The following is a 23,231-nucleotide window of genomic DNA, read 5'->3' on the forward strand; positions in this document are numbered from 1 at the left end:
CTGAGGACAGAATAAACAATAATTACAAAGCAAAGTGACAGAGAGATTCACATTTTGTGCATTTCTTCAATCATTTTGCAGCATGGAGACATCTTCACTCTTCTCCTTCAATCTTCTTGTGAACCTCGCGGCTCTTCACCCGGAGCTTATTGACCTGGGACTCTGCAATGTCAGCCCGCTCCTCAGCCTCTTCCAGCTCATGCTGGATCTTGCGGAACTTGGTGAGGTTGACATTGGATAGTTCCTCCTGAAGATGGAGAGAGAGTTGTGAAAACCAAAAGGCTAACAGTTCCCTTTCTCCCACATCTGGGACTTGATTCGATGCAACTGTTTGCTGAGGAGAAGGCCCAGACTCTGTCACCCACTGATCACTTTTTACCTCATCATTTTCTAATTTAGAAAATTTATTTAAAACTAATTGAAATATCTTTGCAAACATTTAAGAGTTATGTATCTTTAGCTGTGTATGCTCACTGATAATGCTGGAGTCGTTTGCATTTGCAAAATGACAGTAAACCTATGATTGTTACTAAAAGTTTATCCTACAGTGGATTGGACAGTGAAGAAATCCAAATGACAGATGCCACAGCATTCTAGCTCATAAGCATTTTAAGGGGAACACTTTAAATGAGCAGTATAAAAAATCTCCTATTTGCTAGATTTTTTTATTAGATTCCCAAAAAAATACCTTTCATACAATTAGAATGTGTGCTCATGGTTTTGCAAGAAAAGGGCAATTGGTACTTTCTAGTGAGATGCGAAGGAAGAGGAAGACAGAACTGAATGAAAGGAACAGATCAGTTGTGTTATATCAAAAGCACTATAAGCCTGTCACAAAAACCTCAAAAAAGTTTTAGTTCCTTAGTGCAAATCTGTCTATCTGTGTGAAACACACACAAACACACACACACACACGGAGTGGCTCCTTATTTTTTATGTATTGTTGCAGGGAAATCAAAAGTATTCTGATAGATAGTGGGGATTTACATAATTAGAAGAGTTACTGGGCAGGTGATTTACATTCTGGGAAAGATAAGAGGGAGTTTTATATTAAAAAGACTTTAATGGTATTTACTGTATGTACTTAATATTTGAGTAGGTAGTGTATACTGTAGTTCGGGTAGCTTCCATTCTAACCCCTTTCTCAGTTGCTCATAACTTTCTGTTACAAATTCTTTTCAAGAAATGTACAAGCACCCCTGAAAAACAGGAGGAGTGTAAATATTCCACCAGACTGATAACACCATGCTAAAGAATGTACAAGAGTGGTAAACTGAACAGGTACAGGCCAAAGGATGTGCAAGCTCTGCTACACAAATCCTCATTTGTTCCAAGGCCGAAGTACCTCAGCCATTGCCCCAGGGGAAGAAATGTTCTTTGACAAGGTGACAGCATTTTCTGGCTCTGGCAAAATTGCAAATTAAAGGTATTGTTTATATCTGAATGAAATTGTGTTTACTACAGCCTCCCAGATCCATTGTTCTAGATTGGCACTGTGTTGTGGGAAGCCCTCTCCCAACGATGTTGCTCTGAACCCGTCCAGGTGTCCACAAGGGATGTTACAATGGCCTACACAAACTAATTCTCTGTGTACTTGAGCTGTTGTGCAAAAAACATCCATAAAGCATCAAACAAATCCCAGGGGCTTAGATAGGCAGACAGACAATTAGTGGGAAACAATTTAATATCATTCTCCTCAAAGTAGCAGAATTTCTATCCCATCAGAGGATGAATATTTGCCTGCCTCAGAATGATACTTACAGCCTCCTCAGCTTGTCTCTTGTAAGCTTTCACTTTCAGTTGTAGTTTGTCTACCAGATCCTGGAGCCTGAAAACATTCTTGCGGTCTTCCTCAGTCTAAAAAGAGTTTGTAATGGAAGAGAGTCAATTCATTTCCTAATTATTTGCCTATTTCCTTCGTATTATACAGTGAAAGCAATGTTCCACATAAAACATTTTGGTAAGTAGGATAAAAAGGTTATAACATGGATATTTTAATAGTCTTTCAAATGATTTCCTGCTGAACTCTTTGTTTTTCCATAGTATTACTCTTAAATGTCTTGCTGTTTGAGAATGACAATAAAAATTCCGCCCTGCAGGTTCACATGCAAACACTTCATGCTCCCAGGAGAAGGATGTGACAGCACAAAGGGCCTCCCTCCTTACCTGATAGGTCAGTTCCTTTACTTTTCTCTCATACTTGCGCATACCCTTGATAGCATCAGCACTGCGTTTCTGCTCATTGTCAACCTCACCTTCCAGCTCATGCACCTGAAATAAGAAATGGATCATTGAGTTTCACTGTGATTGGACATAGGAAATGCCCCTAAATGCACAAATATGGGGAATACGCACTCTGGCCTCCAGTTTCTGGATATGCTTCTTGCCACCCTTCAGTGCCAGCTGCTCTGCCTCATCCAGACGGAGCTGCAGGTCCTTCACCGTCTGGTCCAAGTTCTTCTTCATCCTCTCCAGGTGGGCGCTGGTGTCCTGCTCCTTCTTCAGCTCCTCCGCCATCATGGCCGCCTAGTGAGTAAAGAAAGGAAACCGATCCAGAAAACCAGCCATTTCAGGTGCAAACCCGGCCATGTTCTCCAAAGAAAGGTGCCTTCAACTCACATCAGTGATTGCCTTCTTGGCCTTCTCTTCTGCATTACGTGCTTCCTGAATTGTCTCCTCCATTTCACTCTGGATTTGGGAAATGTCTGTTTCCAGCTTCTTCTTCGTGTTGATCAGGCTGGTGTTCTGTTTAACAACAACAGACAAGATGTTTTTACAGTTAGTCCCAAAATATTGACTCTGGAGCATGAACTGAATATTTGTATTTAATATACAGGTTACTATTAAAATTTTGTAAAACAGAACTCTCCTCTAAAAGAATTATCACTGCAGAATATTGGCAGGTAGTCAGTGATGTACTGTGAATATTTTGAGATAGAGCTCTCAAAAACATTACCGCTCCCTACACAGTCTGTGACAAACTCAGTATACCAAGGCTGTGTGCTTGCAGGAAGGACAGAAGTAGTGAGTGAATAAGGACTATATTAATACAAAGAAATATCTTTCTCATTGCCTTAATAAAGATAGCAGTAAGGAGTACTTAGCAAAGAAACACAGAAACACACCTCACACACATGTTTGATATGTATTGCTGTGTACTGACAATTTAGTATAGCACACACTTCAATGGGTACAATGGGAAGATCATCTTTTAAGGTCTACTGGTAATATCATCCCTTGTGAAAACAGGTTGGAAGCACCTGCCAGGTGGTGCAATCTGGTCAACTCCAAAAGCAAAATAATTGCTCTTGGAAAGACTTCCTGAGCCCCAAATATCATCTCTGGTAAAGATGATTTAACAGTATCCATCAACAGCAACTACGTCTGAGGCAGGAAACCCACCACCTCTCCCTTCAGACTGGTTCCGAATGATTCCAAAAGGCTACCAAGGTCCCTGATATCCCCCTCCATCACTCAACTTCAAGTATTGCTGTAATTCCCTCTGATCTTCACAACCCCCATGTAGCCTTCAACACAGAGTTGCAGTTTTCTGCTTCCATTTCAGCAGTGGTCCATCCTACTGAATATTGCCAAATGCTCATTTCAGAAAAGGTCTTTACTGCTTCTTAACACTGCGTATCTCTGCTCTTTGGAGAATATGCAGTGAATATTTTAAGAGCTCTCACAGAAATTACCCCCATAATCTGTGACAAACCCTATGTGCCAACTGTTGTAAATCTGGTCCTTTCCAAAACAAAACAATCACTGTGTAGAAATACTTTCTGAGCCCCAGGGGATGGCAGAGATGACTTAAAAGTATCCAATGCCAGAAACTGTATAAGAGGCAGGAAAGCCACTCCCAGATCCTCTGAGACACTTGCTCTGCTCCATCACATCACTGCAATTATAACCACCATCATCCCCGTGTCGCCTTAAACACAGCAACATGAGGAAAACCAAGGATGGCCTTGTAGCTTCTTGCTTTTTGTTTAACAAAAGTCTATGCTATGGACATTAGCATAAAGGCCATTTCAGGAACAAAAATCTTCTAAATACCCCCTAGCACTGCTCTTTGGAACAGGGAACATACAGAGCAGTCTCCTGCTTAGGGATTTGTGGGATTTCTTTTCACACTAAACCCTAACCTGGGTGTGCAGGAGCTGCACTCGTTCACTTGCATCCAGAAGCTCCTGTTCAGCCACTTTCCTGGCCCTCTCTGTCTGTTCTAGAGCTGACCTCAGCTCCTCAATTTCGGCCAGCATCAGGTTAGCTCTGCGCTCAACCATGGCCACCTGCTCCTTCAGGTCTTCCTGGCTTCGGAGAGCATCATCCAAGTGTATCTGGGTATCCTGTAAAACGAGTGAGAGAAATTACCTGGAGGCACAGACTCCTTGGCATGCTGAAAAGACCAGCTGAGCTATTGCACTAGGCATGTGTGACTTACTGTACCTTGAGCACTCCTTGTGTGTTTCGCAGGTTCTTCTGTGCCTCTGCAGCCAGGCGGCTGGCATGGCTCAGCTGGATCTCCATTTCATTCAGATCCCCTTCCATCTTCTTCTTTAGCCTAATGGCTTCGTTTCTGCTCCTGATTTCAGCATCCAGGGTGCTCTGCATGGACTCCACAACTCTGATATGGTTTCTCTTCAGCTGTTCAATTTCCTCATCTTTCTCAGCAATCTTCCTGTCAATTTCAGACTTTACCTGGTTCAGCTCAAGTTGGACGCGGAGGATTTTGCCCTCTTCATGTTCTAGTGAAGCCTTAACAAGAGCAAGTGAAGGGTCAATAAAGGAACAAAAATAGATTTTTCCTTACAAATAAAGTGTTAAATGCTCCCACAGAGTGGAATGTAGTGCTATGGGTAGTATGGGCACTGAGTATATAGCTTCCAGCACAGCATGTGCTGTCATCCTATCCCTGTGAATTATCCCACCATGTTTACAATAGGATATAGTTCCAAGGTTTTCTGACTCTCTCTCTGTAAAGCAGTGACTAATGGCGTTCGTACCTCAGCTTCCTCCAGAGCAGACTGGATTTCTGATTTCTCTTGCTCAGTCTGCTTCTTCACTTTCTCCAGCTCATGCATGGCCTTTCCCCCCTCTGCAATCTGCTCAGTGAGGTCAGAAATCTCCTCTGTTGGGTTACAGACAAATAACGCAGTCAGACAAAGGGCCCAAAGAGAGAGAGGCTTCTTAGAATTGGCACCGGCACAGACGATTCACTTTAGAGTGTTAACAAGCTTTCCAGAAGGCCCATGTTAGGAGAAGAAATCTGGGGACTTACGCTGAAAGTTCTTGTTCTCACGCTTCAGAGTTTCAAGTTGATCCAAGGTTTCCTCATAAGAATTCTTCATCTTAAACAGCTCCATGCTGAGAGAGCGAGACTCCTTCTGGGAAGCTTCCAGTTCAGCCTGCGTTTCCTCGTATTTCTGCTTCCATTCTGCCAGAACCTGAAGAACAACAAGATCTTAGTCTAAGCAACAGAGATGACTAGAGGATGCTCCATCCAACACCCACAAGGCTGAAATACCTTATCGAAATTCTTCTGCTTCTTATCCAGAGCTGCGCAGGCAGCATTAGATCTTTCCACATCAATCATCAGGTCCTCCACTTCATTCTGCAGCCTCTGCTTCGTCTTTTCAAGAGAAGCACATTTGGAATTCACAGCTTCGACATGTTCTTCAGCATCCTGCAGACGCTGGGCAAGCTTCTTCCTGGAAGATTGTAAATACAGCTCCTATTTAGTGAGCAATATGGGAAACAAACTGTGTGCAGCTGCTCTGGGATTTGTGAGAATACAAGTCACCTCTTCTGGGCTGTGACCCCAGTGCATACATAATATGTGCCCTCTCCTAATCTTGGAGACACTACTGCACTTGGACTTTCCTCCATTGTTTCCCAGGAGATATATACACTTTAGTTTTTCTTTTTCTCTACAATACATCCCATCTGGGCCCCATATATTCCATGTTCTGGGCATATCGTTGGCCTCTTCCCATTTCCATATTACATTCTTGGTTTCTTCCAGTCCTTCCCCCATCCCAGCACATACTTGGCCTCTTCCAGTTCCTCTGTGCGCTGAATGGCGTCTGTTTCATATTTGGTTCTCCACTGGGCAACTTCAGTGTTGGCCTTGGACAGGGTGCGTTGCAGCTCACCCTTGGCTTCCTGCTCCTCCTCATATTGCTCCCGGAGCAGGTCGCAGTCATGGCGAGCAGACTGCAAGGCGTGGGCCAGTGCGTTCTTAGCCTGGAGATACAACAGTGTTAGTTTAGTGTTGCTAAATATCCTGGGAATCCTTCTGACAGTATCCTCCGTCAGTCGATGGTAGAAACCCCATTGTATGGGGGCATTTAAAATTGATCCAGATAGATATAAATACACTGCAGGGAAATTACCCGCATTGTAAGGGGCTGTGCTAGGTGACTTAATAAGTCATTTCCCTGTCTAGTTTCCAAACAGGTATGATTTTATATGAGGTTAAAGCATCCTTTGTAGATGATGAATCAGGCATCAAATGAAACCTCCAACCTTCAGATGAAGACAAGCTTTTGGAAAAATCCTCACCTTTATCTCCTCCTCTAGGTGACTTTTCAGTTCCTCAATCTGTTGGGTAAAAGCCTGCTTGCCTCTTGAGAGCTGAGAAACTAATGTATCTTTTTCCTCTACCTGGCGTGAAAATTCACCTGAAAAGGACACAGTGAAATAGGAGGGATTTAATGAGACTCAACTGAAAATTATGGAAATATGGTTTTTTCACAAATGAGACAAAATCATATGTTAGATGTGAGAAACTCCTGTTACATCATCCAGTCTATCTCTCTGCCAATCTCTTGTTCCCTACAGTACATTTTCTAGTGGCTTTCTCTAGTCCACTTTTCTAGTCCCATATAATTTTATAGACTCATCACCTGTGGAAGTCTAGTACATCTCGCTGTCAGGAAGGTTTTCCTAATATTGAGTCTAAATGTTCTTTTCTTAGTTCCATTCCAATAATTCTACTTATGTCCTGGGTGCATCACATTAAACATAGTCTTCCACCCTTTGTATTTCCACTAAAATAAAGTAAGTTATCACTTAGCCACACTGTATGTTGTTATCTTATTAAGTCATTTCTCATTACTAGTCCCGTCATCCCCTTGTGCACTTGTGCATTGTGGAAATTGGAGGCCTTTTATCTTCCTTAAACCCTAGACACAGCATGTGATATACAGTCTGCAAATGTGGCAGCGTGTCTGTTAGTCTCACATTGTGCCAAGACTCGAATGATCCAAATGTGTATATAAAGGGAGAGATAAGGACAGCCTTCTGAGAATCAGGGAGAGAGCACCTGTAGCCAATCATTTTCCTCTTGCACCTATTGATTTCAGAGTAGGACCATGGATTTGGTTTCAGGGCTCAGAGTGGAAGTTTTCAGCTCACTGTACAGCCACACAAGTTTGAGCTCAGTCTCCCAGTACTAAAACAAATGTCTGTGCCAGCCAACCCAATAATGTGGTAGCTTCGCAATGAGATTTAGTTGCTTCCTTTTACTCTTGACAATAAAGATGCCTTCATAACCTCAGGTCACCATAGGACCTAGCATTGTTATTTTCACGTATGGGACATCAGGAATAATAACTTATCCACCTTTCACTAGGGGTCTGTCTACACTGCAATGTAAGCCAAAGGTTAATAGAACTCGAGTTAGAAGATCTTGGGTTTGTTAACCTAAGGTTTGAGCGTCTACACTCATTTGTAACCTCAGGTTAGGAACTGTTGAACCCTGGATTCCAACCTGGGGCTCCAGTGTCTATGCTACATTGTTCAGGACCAAGTTCAGCCATCCACATCCCAGACGTCTAAGCACCATCCCAAAATGTGGCCACTCTAGTCCTTTGTTCATGGTGCAGTGGGGAGAAACTTGATTGTCTGGAGGACAAAGAAAGTCAGCCTGTGGAGTTGTGCAGTACTTTTGGCAAACTCCCAGAGAACGAGTCCTGTGGAGCAGTGTCTACACTGCAAAGAAATAGGGCTTGGACCCTGGGTCCTGGCTTGACTCAGGTTTGGACCCTCCACCCCAGGGGGTCCTGAGACCCTGTGTCTGAACCCATGGTTAGTGTGATTTGTGTGTAGACAAAAAGGGGGTTAGGTTTAAGCTCAAACCCTAGGCTTCCTTTCAGTGTAGACATACCCTGAGAGATCAGATCATGTCACCAGGACTTTCCCAAATAACCAGCTGAGATAACTATTCTAAACTGGTAGAGAAAGTTCAGAGAAGACTTAAAAAATTGAATATGATATATATATTAGTATTAATAGATCTAGAATATTTAATTTAAATCTATATGGCCATTTATTAAAAATTTAATACCAACTCTCTGTTTCTTCTTTTGCTCTGGAAAACATTTGCAAAGTAAGATAATTGCTAGAGTATATTTATGAAATGAGACTAGGAAATTAACATGACAGTGCCCAGTTGGCTCTCCAGCTACAGGGGGAAAGTTTCTGATGAAGGCAAAACTTGCCAGAGACCATACAAATCAGAAAAGAGGAAGTACATTAGCACATTGGAACCTGAGTGAGCCACCTGAACCACAGATGCTTCTCCGCCTTTAAAACACACGAAGGGCACGGAGAGGAACTTTGCCAGCTCCTCAGGAAAAAGGGTTCTGAGTCTCAGCTAGTTCCAGATGCTTATTCGATCCAAATCAATACAAATAAGGGACTGACTTTGAGACACCAATTGTGGGATTGGGCTTCACCTGCCAAGCAATCTGGTTCTTTTCCTCTAAGAAGAATGGTGGACTTGAGTACCAAGATGCCCAGCTTCCAGGACCCAAAGATGACAAAGAGGCAGAAGGAGACATGGACAAGCTGAAGCCCAAAAAGCGACCCAAGAAACCAGACTCCTTCCAGAAGCCCACTCTGATCACCATGGCATTCGGAAGAGCACTAAGAAGAGACCCAATGTCTAGGGCACCAGACCTGCCAGTTCATCTGCCTACAGTGCCAAACCTGGGTAGCCTGCAACCCCATGCACCAGATCACTATGCCTCTCACTGAAGTCTGGCCCAGCTGTTCTCTCCCTACCCCCATCATGACAGCAGGGGCAGCCGGGTCAGATTTAATGGGACCCAAAGGGGAGTGCCATCGCCGAGAGTCAGAAACACTGGCCACTGACCTCTGATCCCTGGACACACATGCCAGCCTGTCCCTCCTCTTCCTCAGATAGACACCCCACACCAGCCTGACCCCCCCCTTACCCTCCCACTCTCCGCCATCACCCTGACCCCCCTCTTCTCTTCCCAGGTATCCCCCTGTAATAAGCCTCTTCTTCCCAAATCTGGACCTTAGCATCCAAAATCTGGGTGCTTAGCATGAACCTCCAAGCTTAATTACCAGTTTGGCTCTTATTTTGCTGCCACCAGACAGGAATTACAGCACCTGCCTCGCTCTGGTCCCCCAGACTTTCCCTGGAGGGACCCCAAGACTCAGAAGCCCTGAGTCTCACACCAAAGGGAAACCAACCCCCTCCCCTTGTCTCCTCTTTATATTATCCCCAGCTCCCCCTCCCTGGGTTATCCTGGGCGATACTGTACTTAACTCCTTGAATGCAAGACAGAGAGGGCAATTTACCTTCCCCCGAGGCTATGCATTCAAACCTAGTCAAGCTAACACAAAGAGATTTTCCCCCTCCCTTCGTCCCTTAGCCTTAACTAGAGAAAAACCTCAAGCAGGTTTTAAAAAGAAAGCTTTATATAAAAAAGAAAGGAAAAGACATAAACATATAAACTCTGCATCAAGATGACATATACAGGGCTATTGCTTATAAGAAAATATGAATAAACAGTCTGATTCAAAAAGATATCCAATTTGAAACATTCCAGCAAGGTACACACATGTAAATACAAAATACAATATAAACCTATTGCTTTTCCTTTTGTACTCACACCTTGGTAACAGAAGGGTAGAAAGAAGCTTGGAGATAGAAAGAAACCCTCTTCTCTCATAGCCCAGAGAAAACAAACAGGCAGACAAAGACAAAAACTACCCAGAAGTTCCCTCCCTTACTTTGAAAAATCCGGTTTCCTGATTGGTCCTCTGGTCAGGTGTTTGGTTCCCTTTGTTAACCCTTTACAGGTAAAATAAACATTAACCCTTAGCTATCTATTTATGACACCCCCAATCAGCCTGATCCTCCTCTTCCCCTCCAGCCGGACCTTCCTCTTACCTTTCAAGGTGCCCCCCCCACCATACCACCCTGACTTACCTAGCCCATGAGCCCCTAGATGCATCCCCTCCTAGAAGCCTCAAGCAAGTAGCTTACTCTACCCTCCCAGGAGCCCCTGCCACCCCACCTTGGTCCCTGCTCCTTATCCCTCCCTGCTTGCAGAATAAAGAATGCAGTGCTTTAAGGCCTATGGACTCTGGACAATTTGTATGGAATTGTGGGAAGTTTTTATTTCCTTGACGAGAGTCATGCCAAAAGAATCTGATATACTCAAAGGCCTTGCATGTATTGACGTTAAAAAGTTGAAGCCTAAAATTATTTTTGAAAAACCTAAAGTAGAGTCCTAACTCTGATGTACAAAGGAACATCCAATTAACCCTTTGCTGTAAAAATGGCCCCACAACGTTCAATAGAGAGTGTTTAGAACCGCCCTGTTTTGTGACATGATGCATTTGCCCATTCAGCACAAAACTGCACTGAGCTTCTTTGGTGTCATATTAGTTGGCAAACGTAAATCTAGTCTGGGGCCAAGTGTGTCTCTCAGACCTCTCTCAATGTTCCTGTTTCTCAGAGTTCCTCCACCCATCAAGTACATGTACTTTGGTTCATTTCCCCATAAATCTACTAGTTGTATCTTTCCAAAAAGCATCTTGTGTTATTTTCCTGCTCATCTTCCTAATCTCTCTAGGTTCCTTTTTATTATATTTATCCTTGCTGGGTTTTGCTGCTCTCTCCATATAGGTATCCTCTGCAAATTTCATTAGTGTGTCATTTCCGCTCTCCTCCTCATTATTCTTAGCAGTAACAGCAGTAGCAATGCATTCGGTGATGTGTTCAAAATAAAACAAAAATCTTTCAGTCTTTATTCTATTAGCATGAAGTAATCAAGAAGGGATTTCTACTTGGTAATGATCTGACACATGGTAATCTAGAGCGTTTATAGGCATCACACAGAATGGCAGGTAGATTCTAAGCCATAGAGAGACAAATTCACCATTGTCAGAAGTATCCCAATTCTCAGGCACAGACTGGTCAAAGTTCTGCCTTGAAGCAAACACTTATAAGCGTCTTACCTGCTTCTGTCTGTAGACGAGCTCGTTGAGTGCTCAGGTCATTGATCAGGCGCTGGTGCTCCTCTTCCTTTGTCTTAATCTCACTAAGCTGATCTTCCAAAGTGCGGCAAATCTTCTCAAGGTTTGCCTGCAATATGTGAAATGGACAAAAGGAAAGAGGCTACACAACTGGCTCTGTTGTATTCTGAGATCACATGATCTGCAGCTCTTCTGGACCACAAAATGCTAGCCAGCATTTAAGAGTGAAAATAGTTCTATAGTAAGGACTTACATCCCTAAGACTGCAGGACTTATAGAAGATATGCACCAGGATACATAGTAGTGGGTGATAATGTATTGTCATAAATCAGTCAAATGTTATTCACTTGTTTAAATTAAGGAAAAGATTGTTAGCTGAGATGAAGAGTCCTTGGTTTTTATTTTAAATCATGATTTAGTGTGTATTTATTATTCCCAAAACTCATCACTTTACAGTGATCAGAGGGAGGGAAGGGAATGCAGAAGAGAAAAAGACAGGAAAGTTAAAACGACTGATGTTAAGATAATTCATCAGTCAGAAGTTTTTAATGTTTTTCTTTTATTATTTAAATTTTAATAATTTAATAAACGTTTCAGTGTAATAATAATTGTGAAGGTCTTTCCTGCTAACGTGGTACTAATCTGGACTAATAAAGGTAGAGGCCTTTGGATTTCAAGTTTCTTTCCTATCAAAACCTTGGCCATCAGCCTTAGACTCTGTTCAATCCTGCATTTGATTCTTATGTTATAAACCAAAAGTACCCATTAGTTATCATTGTATTAATGCCAAAATTACTAAACACTAACTCATAGTAATACATGTACAGCTCTTACCCTTCTTTTAAACCCTGCTTACATGTAAATTTGATATAATTAAATATAAATCCTCTGTTCTTTTCAGCTGCAATAACACTTAGGCTGAAGATAGCACTTTCAATACACAGCTCAGTACCTTGGTTTTGGAGACAGTCTCCATGTTACTAGCCAGGTCGTCAATCTCCATCTTCAGTTCACTCTTCTCCTTCTCCAGCTTCTGCTTGACTCGTTGCAGGTTGTCAATTTGCTCCCCAAGCTCTGCTGTGCTGTCCGCATGCTTCTTCCGGAGGGCGGCAGCTGTGGCTTCATGCTGCAGAGTGGCCTCTTCAAGATCTCGGCGCATTTTCTGGAATTCTGCCTCACGCTTCTTGTTCATCTCAATCTGAACCGCTGTGGCACCACCAGCTTCTTCCAGACGCTCACTGATCTCCTCGAGTTCCCTGGAGAGATCACCTCGCTGCTTCTCTGCTTTTGCCCGAGAGGCACGTTCAGCCTCTATCTCCTCCTCCAGTTCCTCAATACGAGCCTAGGGAACAACAGGAAACACTAAGACTGTGACTTCATTCTGGAGTCAACAACAGTATGGCTTTTGGCAGAGTTCTGCTGGCATAACATCGTAGAATAGATGCAGCCTACATGGACAACAGAGGTTCCGGTGGCAAAGGAACATCACCTTCCTGAACTAGGGTAGCTACATCCAAAGACCCACTGAGAGAAATTTGGGTCCCTGGAACATCATGTTCACTGGGTACACCTCTTTCCATTTCACTTTATTTACACAGATGTTAAAGAAGTTTTGGGGGGTCCCCTGAGTTCAGGGCCCTGTTACAACTGTCCCTCCTATCTCCCTCCTTTCATCTGCCTACACTGATGGAAGGTTTCTTCCACCAACACAGCTGGTGTGCAACTACAGTGGGGCAAGTCTGTGTCAGTCAGGAATGTGGTTTTATCAAATCCCTGGCCGACATGACTATGTCAATCTAACTTAGAGCAAGCCTAAGAAAGATGGCTTCCCTTTAACTGAACTTGTTTTGAAGGGTAGAAGAGAGAGAATTTATGACTAGCCTGTAACTCTTTGATCTTCTTCTGCAGCTGGATGCCCAGGACTTGTTCATCCTCAATTTTGCTTTGGAACTGACTGATTTCAAAGTCTTTCCTTTTCACACGCAAAGGGAAAAAAAATAGTTAGTGCCGGAACAAAATGTATCTGCAGGATACCCCCTGAAAACCATACCTACTTCTTCAGTTTTTCCTCCAGCTGCTGCTTATCATTTTCTAAATCCATTGTGGATTCCTGGGCCAGCTTCAGATCTCCTTCAAGTTTCCTCTTAGCTCTTTCAAGGTCCATCCGAAGCTTCTTCTCTTGCTCCAGTGACCCTTCAAGCTAAACAGAAAAAGCCATAAATTCTCTGCTAACAAGAGCCTAACTTCACACTGGTTTTGTTCTCTCCATATGTTATTGTTCCTACATCATCCACTTGCTGCTCCAGCTTGGTTTTAGCTTTGCTCAGTGTGTTCACTTTGTCCTCTTCTGCCTGCAGGTCATCCAGGGTCTGCTGATGGGCCTCCTGGAGGGCTTTCTTTTCCTTTGTCAGTTTAGCAATGGTCTCATCCAGGACTGCCATCTCCTCCGTGAGGTTTTTCACCTGCAGAGTTGAACAGAGGTAGTTAAAGAAAATGGATACAAAACATTATTGTTTGTGAACCAACAGTGTCATATTTTAGAATGTGCGTTAGAGATTCTGCCTTATACCTTGTTTTCTGTGGCATGTTTTTCCTTTTCAACCTTGGCCAGTGTTAACTCAAGGTCATCAATGTCTTTCTTCAGCTCTGAACACTCGTCCTCCAGTTTCCTCTTTTTGGCTGTCAGCTCAGCATTCATCTCCTCCTCATCCTCTGCTCTTTCAGTCAGCTCCTTAATTTTAGCTTCAAGTTGGATTTTGGTTTTGATCAGCTGGTCACATCTTTCCTCAGCATCAGCCAAGCCATCAGATTCCTACAGTGAATCCATTATTAGAATCTTTTTTTAACGGTTTCTTTTTCTTACTGATGTTTGTCTCAAAATGATTTTTACTGCATCTTTTATAGCATAGAACAGGTATTTTATAGTTATGGTTCTGATGACACTTCCACTTATAGCTTGTTTTATCAGTCACTTAAAATTTTCTGGAAAAAACCAACCAATTGGCCTGAAATTTCTCTAATTTCAACACAACTCAGTAATGAAAAAGACATATGTTTCAAAAATCTGTCCATAAATGAAGCATCTCTTACCTGTTCATATTTTTGGCAAATATTTTTAGTGCTCAGGTACCTCAAGTATGGCTTGACAGAGAATATCAAATTTGGGGATAGATCCTGCAAATGGATCTACTCTCATAGAGCCCATGTCTTCCATATGACTCCACCCAGCTGTACTCTGCACCCACACAGAGCCCTCTGACATCAGTGAAGCACCCTGGAAGCAGATCTTTTTGCAGGGTCTAGCCTTGGTATCAACTGAGTGTTCAAATTGAGGCTTAATCCTTCAGAAGCCTGACTGAGAAATAGTGGAGTTAAGCCCATGCAAAATCATCTACTGAGTGATTTTTTTAAAGAAAAAAACTGAAATGTCCTTAACTTTTTATGCACATCCTGTAGCTCAGGCTCCAAAATTTTCTCTAAGAGTCATTATTTTCACAGGGCCAGATTAAGGCATAGGCACTATAAGCTTGTATGTAGGGCTTCAACTCTGGAGTCATGTGGCTGCAATAAAACCACAGCATGGGGCTACGAAGAACAGCTTGAAAATGTGAGCCAAGTGTAACTGATGCAGTGACAACTGCCTGAGTTTGCAGACAGCCTAAAACAATAGTTCTGAGAGGGCAGAATGGCCTCATTCATTTCTTTGGGGTGTGAGCTCCAAGCCTTGCTTCTTTGATGGGCAACAGACATCACCCAAGCAGAGGACTGTGTGGGGCCAGAGTGGAAGGGTGCATGGATAGACATCCTGGACAGGGGTGTGTGCAGGAATAAAAATTTGACCCCCTCTTTAGGGGGCACATTCTGTGCTCCCTGCACTGCGCTGGGCCAGAGGAGCTCGCTTATCCCCCCAGGGCAGCACTGGGGACCCTGTGCTCCTCCCTCCTACCCAGCCTGTACTCCCACCACCACTGTCCAGAGGCCCTGTGCACTCCCCTTAACCGATCCCTTTCCTTGCCTGCCCACCCCAAGAGGCTCTGCACACTGCTGCACTACTATTGGTTAAGAGAATTGTCACTCTGTATCATCTCAGTGCTAATTGGTGGAGGCAGAGAAGGGGGCGGGGTAAGTGAGCTCCAGAAAACGCCGGCTCCTGAAAGAGGGGATCTGGCTGCCCACTGCTGCAGCAAAGAGCGCTGCATTGTGAGCAGCCTTCCAGTATGAAACTCAAGGGCAGGTCCTAAGGTGACCAGACAATAAGTGTGAAAAATCGGGACGGGGTGGGGAGTAATAGGAGCCTATATAAGAACAAGACCCAAAAATCAGGACTGTCACTATAAAATTGGGACATCTGGTCACCCCAGCAGGTCCCCACTACACCCTGGGGGCCGAGGAGCTCGCTCTGCCTCCACGGCCCTGGGGCCACCAGAGTTGTTTTGTCTCCCTGCCAATTACAGGGGGGTGTGCCCCTGCTTTCCCCCCCTTGCACACACTCTGGATCATAAAGCAAGTACTCAGGGTGCTGCAACGTCTACTTCTGTGGAGTGAGAGGGGAACCCTATATCTGACACTGCTGCTCCAGAGTAGAAGAGGTCCTTTCTGCCTCTTCTTCTGGGAAAAGAGGATCTCGTACTGTGGCCACTGCTTCTCTGGGAAATGAGGAGCCCTGCTGCCACTGCCGTTTCAACTGTGTGTGTTGGAGGGGTCAGGGGACCACATCACAGGGCTGGGCTGTGCAGGTGGAGCCACAGATGGCCCCTTGTCATGGTGCGTGTGAGGCTCCAGATTGCCTTAATCCAGCCTGGGATGGCAACATTGGTGGCATAATACATTTAAAGGGTACAGCAGATGTGTAAATTCATCAGAGCTTGTGAATACATTGGCATTGTCATGGTAAGTTCCCATGGGTGAGGTAGGAGTATTTAAAGAGCATAACTTTGCTTCTCCAAATTTGCTTGCTCTCACTTTGTTTTAGGGCACGACCTGTCATACGTGGCTGGGCATATTGTTATTTATTTATACACCGATACTTTATATTTTAAACACTGGGAATATTTTATCTTGGCCAAATACTGATCCCAGTGCTATTAATGGGATGCTTTATGGGAAAGTTGCATTTGGAACTTTCAGCTTGGACCTTTCTACTGTGCAATAAGGGTCGAATGCACTAGTGATACTCACAGACTGCACTTGGAGCTGCAGGTCGTTTTTCTCTTGCAGCAGAGTCACCATTTTTTCCTCCAGTTCTTTCCTTTTTGCCTCAGACTTAGCAAGCTCTTCCTTCGTTTTCTCAAACTCTTCCTTCATGGTGGCCATCTCCTTCTCAGCTTCAGCACTCCTCAGCAAGGGCTTGATCTTGAAGTACAGCTTCATCCAGGGCCAGTGCTTGACATTCATGAATGAGCGAACGTTGTATTGGATACAAAAGAGTGACTCTCTATAATGTAATCAGAATATATGGTCAATGTTAAAGGCCAGATACTGCAATGTTACTAATTGTGAGTAGCACTGGGGCCACTCACATGAAAAAGTACTACTCTAAGGATGACATCGTTGGACCTGCTTGAGCCTTAGAAAGTGTAGGGGCAGTAAAACTCCACTGTCAATCTCCTTAATGTGCATGTTGAACTAATGTCTGTTCTCTGTAGACTCACACTCACAAACCGGGATAAATTTTCACTCCCTCTTTACACATCACATCTGTAACTGACCCACTCCCTCTGATGAGTGGTTTGAAGTCTAAGGGACTCTGAATTGGTGTAACTCACAGGTTGAGGATTTAGCATAAAAGTACCCAACTGGAAGGTGTAAGTTAAAGCTGCCCACCCCTAGTGTAACACACACTTTATTACACCTTCTTCCTGCTCCTTGGTATACCAGTTATATCAATTTGCACTCCCAGATAGAGCTGGGCAAATAATTGATTTGTTGGTTCACTGGCAGTTTCGAAAAATAAAATAAAGAAAATCAGTTTGGGTTGAACCAAAACTAATGTTCAACCAAAACTACTGACAGATATTTTGGGGCTCCTCCTCTGGTTGTTTTGTGAATGACACCTAAGTCCCTTTGTGAATCTTCATTAGACATTTTCTTGGGCCTAAACTACAAGGAAATTCATTAAAGGTTTTGGTTGACCTAAAACTGCATTTTTCAGCAAATGAACTATTTGTCTGAAAATTTTCACCCAGCTCTATTCCCAAGCGCTCACACCTTGGTACAGTGGATTAATGAGATCTAAGTTAGACTGAGTCCATCCTATAATTTTGTTCATTTCACCTCTGGGGTGACACAGACCTAGCAGACATACAGTACGTTGCTACCTTCTTTCCATCATTTTCTTGAACTCCACTCTCATCAGGAAGCCACGACACATGGCTTGTGTGCAGGTGATAAGCTGTGCCAGTTTATCATCTCTCATCTCCTCTAGAAGACCCAGAAGTCCTGCTTTGAAGAACACCTTGAGGAAGAGAATGTTACAGACAATCACTTTCATTCTGAACAGAATACAAATAGACGGTGCTTGAATCAAAGAGAGTTTGTACCTTGGTGTGACCAAATTTATACTGGGTCTGATCAATATCAATGGACCCAAGTAATTTCTCAGAAGCCTTCTTGCTGTCCATGAACTGTCCCTCTGGAACAGCACTTGCATTTAAAATCCTATATCTGTGGGAGAAAACAAAATATGAAAAAGCTCACATTGTTCACAATTCTGGCCGCACTGGCCATGTCTCTGCCTTTGTCCTCCCATGAAGCACCAATTCTGAGGTCCCACAAACAGACCCATCATGAAACTCAGCTTTATGGTATTTAAAGGGCTACATAGTCATCTGGCATGGCCACTCCACTGCTTACCCAGACCCTTCCCCTCCCCCTACACAGGAAAAGTGTGGCATTTTTGCTGCTTTTTGGACTACAACCGTTTGGTCCTAAATTTCTTCTATACACACAGCAAGTGCTGGGCGCTGGAGTGACTACAATCGTTAAAGCATTTAGAAAATGCAATCTACTCAACAGACAGCGAATGGAACAGGGATTGGAGGAGTCTGACCTCTGTTTAAAGTCTGCATAAATGATTCTGCTGGGGAATCCTTTCCTGCAAATTCTGATCCCTTCCAGCACGCCGTTACACCTTAGCTGGTGTAGTACGAGTTCATGTTCCATGGCACCTTAACAAATCACAGCATGAATTAGTACCTTATTGTGCAGCCCAGAAGGAATGGCTGCATCTCACTGAGATTTCTGCACACTGACACTTCTTACCGGGTGTCTTGGTTTCATTGGGAATGATGCATCGCACAAAGTGAGGATGAGTGCTTCTCAGATTGGTCATCAGCTTGTTTAAATTCTCCTGTGAAACCATAAGCAAAGGTTTAGGTTAACCCATATTACTCCTATGCAGATGTCTGCAGATCTATTCATGGATAGATACAGTGAAATGTTTATAATGGGATCATGATTTGTAGCAAACTGTTGACCAGTGTTTGAAATTCAGACAAATGAGCTGTCAGGTCTTCCCAGCTGGAGCCATTCTAACCTGTGCCTCCCTCCTTCTTGTAATTTTGAAACTTTGTTAATAAATTGAAATTAAATAATTACAAATAGTACAATTGAGCCTATAAGAAATGGCCATTCTGACTGGCAGAAGAGCCATTGGAGTTGCTGAAACATAAGGCATCTTTCAAAAATCTGGGACAAACATCAGAAGTTTATTCTAAACTTAAAATGTAATGGACTGTATGTCAGGATAAAACACAGGCCTGAACGCAGACTCTCCATGCCCTCCACCTTGTCTAGTCATTGACACCTGAACAAAATGAGTGCAAGGTGGGTGTCAGGCACTGCCACTCATGGGACAGACGGAGGGAGGAATTCTGATTTGGGAGCATCGTACACCGTTTGCACTTCTTTGCACCAGTGAAAATGACACCCAAGGTGTCAGGCAGGAGAAAATCAGGATGCTTAAGAGCAGGGGTGGCCAAGCTGTGGCTCTGGAATCACATTCGGCTCTTCAGAAAGTTAATATGCGGCTTCTTGTATAGGCACCAACTCTGGGGCTGGAGCTACAGGCACCAACTTTCCAATGTGCCAGGGGGTGCTCACTTTTCATCCCCTGGCTCTGCCACAGGCCCTGTCCCCCTCCACCCCTTCCTGCCCCCTCCCCTGAGCCTGCAGTGCCCTCGCTCCTCCCCCAGAGCCTCCTGCACGCTACAAAACTGATGATAGGGAGGTGCGGGGAGGGAGCAGGAGGCGCTGATCCGTGAAGCTGCTGGTGGATGGGAGGCGCTGGGAGCGGGATCAGGGAGCTGATGAGGGGCTGCTGACGTATTATTGTGGCTCTTTGGCAATGTACATTAGTAAATTCTGGCTCCTTTTCAGGCTCGGGCTGGCCACTCCTGGTTAAGAGGATGAGAAAGGAAGGAGGTGAGAGGCAGAAGGGACGTGAGACACATGTGACACACTCGTAACGTCATCTCTTCAGTTATAATCAGAGACATGAAGGGCACCTACAGACCCGACCCCATTGCAACATATGGTGGGGTGGTGGTGCGGAAGCTGCACAGTTTATGGCCCTGAATCAATCTCTTCTGAAAGGGTAAGTAGAAGGAAGGAACACGTTAAGCCCCATATCAGAGGATGATTTTGTTTTATATCATTTTTGACATCATCCAGAGGAGACAGTGACTCTGACATCATCCACAGGAGACAGTGACTCTGGCCCTGATTCTCATGTTGTTAATTAGGCAAAACTCCTGAAAGTTTTGTTTGATTGAGGACTGCAGCCCTTTGCTCTTTATGAGCAAGGAGGCTTGTGCATGTCAGAACTAACTGGAAACCAGGCCTTGCAAAATTAAAGGGGGTCTTCTTTCTCCTTCACATAGAAAAGAGATTTATAGTGACCACTGTACTGTACCCTGAAAAGAGCAGAGACGGTCTGGAAAGAAGAACCCTTCTTCTTGCCTCCCTTCTTGCCACCGCCACCACTCTCTGAATAATACAAGAAAAGAATGCAATTAAAATGTAAGGATCTCATGAAGATGAATATTTTGCATAATTTTTAATTCTATAGGAGCCACCTGCTGTGTGCCAAAGAAAATACTGATTTCAGAGAAATTACCTGCATCTCCACCATACGCAGCAAAGAGCAAAGCCAGTGTTTTCAGTGACGATTTCTGGTACAGCCCAATGACAGTTTCATTCAGGGGATCCTTGTTCTTCTCGAGCCAGCCAGTGATGTTGTAGTCCACAGTGCCAGCATAGTGCACCAGGGCGAAGTGGGCCTCAGCCTTTCCTTTGGCAGGCTTGGGCTTCTGGAAGTTGTTGGACTTGCCAAGATGCTGGTCATAGAGTTTATTTTTGAAAGACACATCAGTTGCCTTGGGGAACATGCACTCCTCTTCCAGGATGGAGAAAATACCCATTGGCTGAAAGACACAGCAACAGAAAAGGGGAAACAGAGATATTACAAATCAGCCTCCTAGACAATGTGAGCATCCCTTGGTTGTGTTCAGGAGGGATATTGTGTCAGGGAACATGCCTTCAACAAGATTAAATCAGGCTAACCTACCTATGGTATCTGTTTATAGGTTTGAAAATAATAAAGATATAACTCATGGAAAATCACCTTGCATGTGCTAGACAGATTTTCTGTGTGCTAGAGAAATAAAGTGAATGAAACAGGAGTCATTCTAAACCTGCTGTGTCTAGGTGTGAGGCCATGCAGTTCTTTAGATGGCCTTCAAATAGTGACTGTGTCTCAGTAACTGAAAAGAGGTTCTAAAACTTACACTGTCCTCTTCTTTGTGGAAGTGAGCAGGGACAGAGACTGTTGCCATAGAGTTATGTGTGGCTGCCTTGTGACCCTATCCCAAAGTTATGGATTGAGACCTTTTCACAACCAATGTCCAGTATATGTATTTAATTATTCAGAGAATTGTAAATCATTTACATGCACTTGAGCATGAATTTATTAATTATCTTAAGTATAGCAAAATCCTTTAGAAGCTAAAGAACAGTTGAGCACATAAAGCATAAGAACCTTCTCAATGAGCTCAATGCAGGCAGCCAAGTCCATCCCAAAGTCAATGAACTCCCATTCGATTCCTTCCTTCTTGTACTCCTCCTGCTCCAGCACGAACATGTGGTGGTTAAAAAACTGTTGCAGTTTCTCATTGGTGAAGTTGATGCACAGCTGCTCCAGGCTGTTGAACTACACAAAGGCAAAAGGAAGATATCTATTTGTAAAATTTCTGTGCACACCTGATATACCTAACAATGACTCTTCTTTCAATTCATCGTGTCTGTGTAACTAACCTGGGCTTCAGTGGGATTCTGAGTTCTCATCCCTAAAACTAGGGAGATGTTTTGGGATTCGACCCTCATCTCTGCATAGACATTTCTGCAGTGTACAGCCCAAGCTTGTCTAGCTATTTTTGTACTCTGGGGCCCAGGCCTACTTGGGTATTTTTAAGCTCTTGGTCCTGATCAGATATTAGGATCTGGGCCTTCCCAGCTCCTTCTGAGCTCTCAGCCCTCTGGCCTACTCAGACATTTCCAGATACTCAGCTGCAAGCCTGCCTGGGAGTTAGTGAGCTGTCCTCTAGGTGCCATGAACACCTACAATAATTTGTGTTAGGTACAGGATAATTTCTTTGCTATTAGGCACTACCTGTTAACAATTTGAAGGCACTTTCAGTGTAGTTGCCATTTCTGCATGTATCACACAAAATCTATCCAAAAATGAAATCATTGGGGGGGTTATACTACTGTGAGGGAAGATCAAGAGACACCTGTTTGTGCAGAAAAGTCAGGCTTTTCCAGGAAATTATTTAAATAAAAAAATTATTTAATAGCCCTCAAAGTTCTCAGAACCCTCTGAGCATCCCTTCCAAGAACCTGCTGTAAAATCTCTGCTCCTTACATCAAAGATCTCAAAGCCAGCAATGTCCAGGACACCAATGAAGTACTGTCTGGGCTGCTTAGTGTCCAGCTGCTGGTTGATACGAATAACCATCCACAGGAACATTTTCTCAAAGACCGCCTTTGCCAGAGCACCCACCGAATTGTGCACCTAAACCAGTGGGAGAAGGACTGGTGTTACCATACAAAGCAGAGGAAGAAACCTGGGTGTGTTAATTCAAACCAGGAGTTCTAGGTCACCAATTGTTACCTGCTGCACGGTTTGACCTTTGGTCACATATTCATTCCCAACCTTGACTCGGGGGTAACACAGCGCTTTGAGCAGATCAGCTGAGTTCAGACCCATCAGGTAGGCTGCTTTGTCAGCCACTAAACAAAGAGTGAGAGGAATGAACTAGTAGCTCAAAGATAGACTTTGGTATCTTTTATAATGACTAGAAAAAAGCAATGAGATCTGTTTGTGTTTCACCAGCTACCACATCTATTAATAACTCCAGTAATTATGGAGTTTAGAGCTTTCTTTATTTCTTGATTTCTTACTGAAATGTTTTGCATTTGATTCAGAGGGTCTGTATATCAAGTGATTGAAAGAATTTGTCAAAAAAAAATCCCGTGTGGTCTGAATAAAAAATGTTAAAGGAGAAAGAAGCAGATGAACAGACAGAACAGAAAGATGGCTTTGAAGTTCTTTCTTTGCCACTTTACTGTGCAGCCTGTCTAGAGATTCTGATTTCTGAATGATCAGAATAAAGGACTCAGGTTAGTGGCCATATGCCATGCTGTGCAATCCCACTGACTTCAACAGGATTACAAAGGGATGTATTTCAGTGCAGCATTTGTCCTAGAAAGAAATGAGAAAGTCTCTCTTCAGTTTCAAACCATGGCCCAAATTGTCTCCACAGAATGAACATAGGCAGAAGCTGTGCATGCCTTCTGGGACACAATGGAACTTCATGATGTTTAACTAGTATAAATACCCACTCCTGGCCCTCTTCTGCCCTCACTTCCCCACT

General features: G+C 43.7%; 2 protein-coding genes across 2 annotated transcripts in view; both read right to left on the reverse strand.

The window, feature by feature from the left end:
- Positions 1-71: 71 nt before the first annotated feature.
- LOC116830365 (myosin-1B-like) lies at positions 72-20,276 on the reverse strand. Its single transcript, XM_032789810.2, has 24 exons — positions 20,213-20,276; positions 18,562-18,649; positions 18,350-18,467; positions 17,841-17,964; positions 17,619-17,755; positions 16,480-16,735; positions 13,871-14,113; positions 13,587-13,763; positions 13,356-13,501; positions 13,183-13,273; positions 12,254-12,643; positions 11,284-11,410; positions 6,565-6,683; positions 6,050-6,246; positions 5,528-5,711; positions 5,282-5,447; positions 5,007-5,131; positions 4,450-4,758; positions 4,146-4,349; positions 2,620-2,745; positions 2,356-2,526; positions 2,167-2,271; positions 1,762-1,857; positions 72-247 (listed from the first exon to the last, which is right to left on the reverse strand). Exons 2-24 carry the CDS (start codon positions 18,629-18,631, stop codon positions 95-97), a joined length of 3,834 nt encoding a protein of 1,277 aa, XP_032645701.2. The 5' UTR covers positions 18,632-18,649; positions 20,213-20,276; the 3' UTR covers positions 72-94.
- The window catches only part of LOC142047710 (myosin-1B-like), a 7,585-nt gene continuing 4,503 nt past the window's right edge, over positions 20,150-23,231 (reverse strand). Inside the window, exons 4-8 of the mRNA XM_075072079.1 lie at positions 22,469-22,587; positions 22,220-22,369; positions 21,338-21,508; positions 20,417-20,723; positions 20,150-20,286 (exon numbers count right to left, since the gene is read on the reverse strand). Coding sequence (XP_074928180.1) covers positions 20,150-20,286; positions 20,417-20,723; positions 21,338-21,508; positions 22,220-22,369; positions 22,469-22,587 — 884 coding nt within the window. The remainder of the gene's footprint in view (positions 20,287-20,416; positions 20,724-21,337; positions 21,509-22,219; positions 22,370-22,468; positions 22,588-23,231) is intronic.

Source organism: Chelonoidis abingdonii, chromosome 13, assembly GCF_003597395.2.
Source record: "Chelonoidis abingdonii isolate Lonesome George chromosome 13, CheloAbing_2.0, whole genome shotgun sequence".
Lineage (NCBI taxonomy): Eukaryota > Metazoa > Chordata > Testudines > Testudinidae > Chelonoidis > Chelonoidis abingdonii.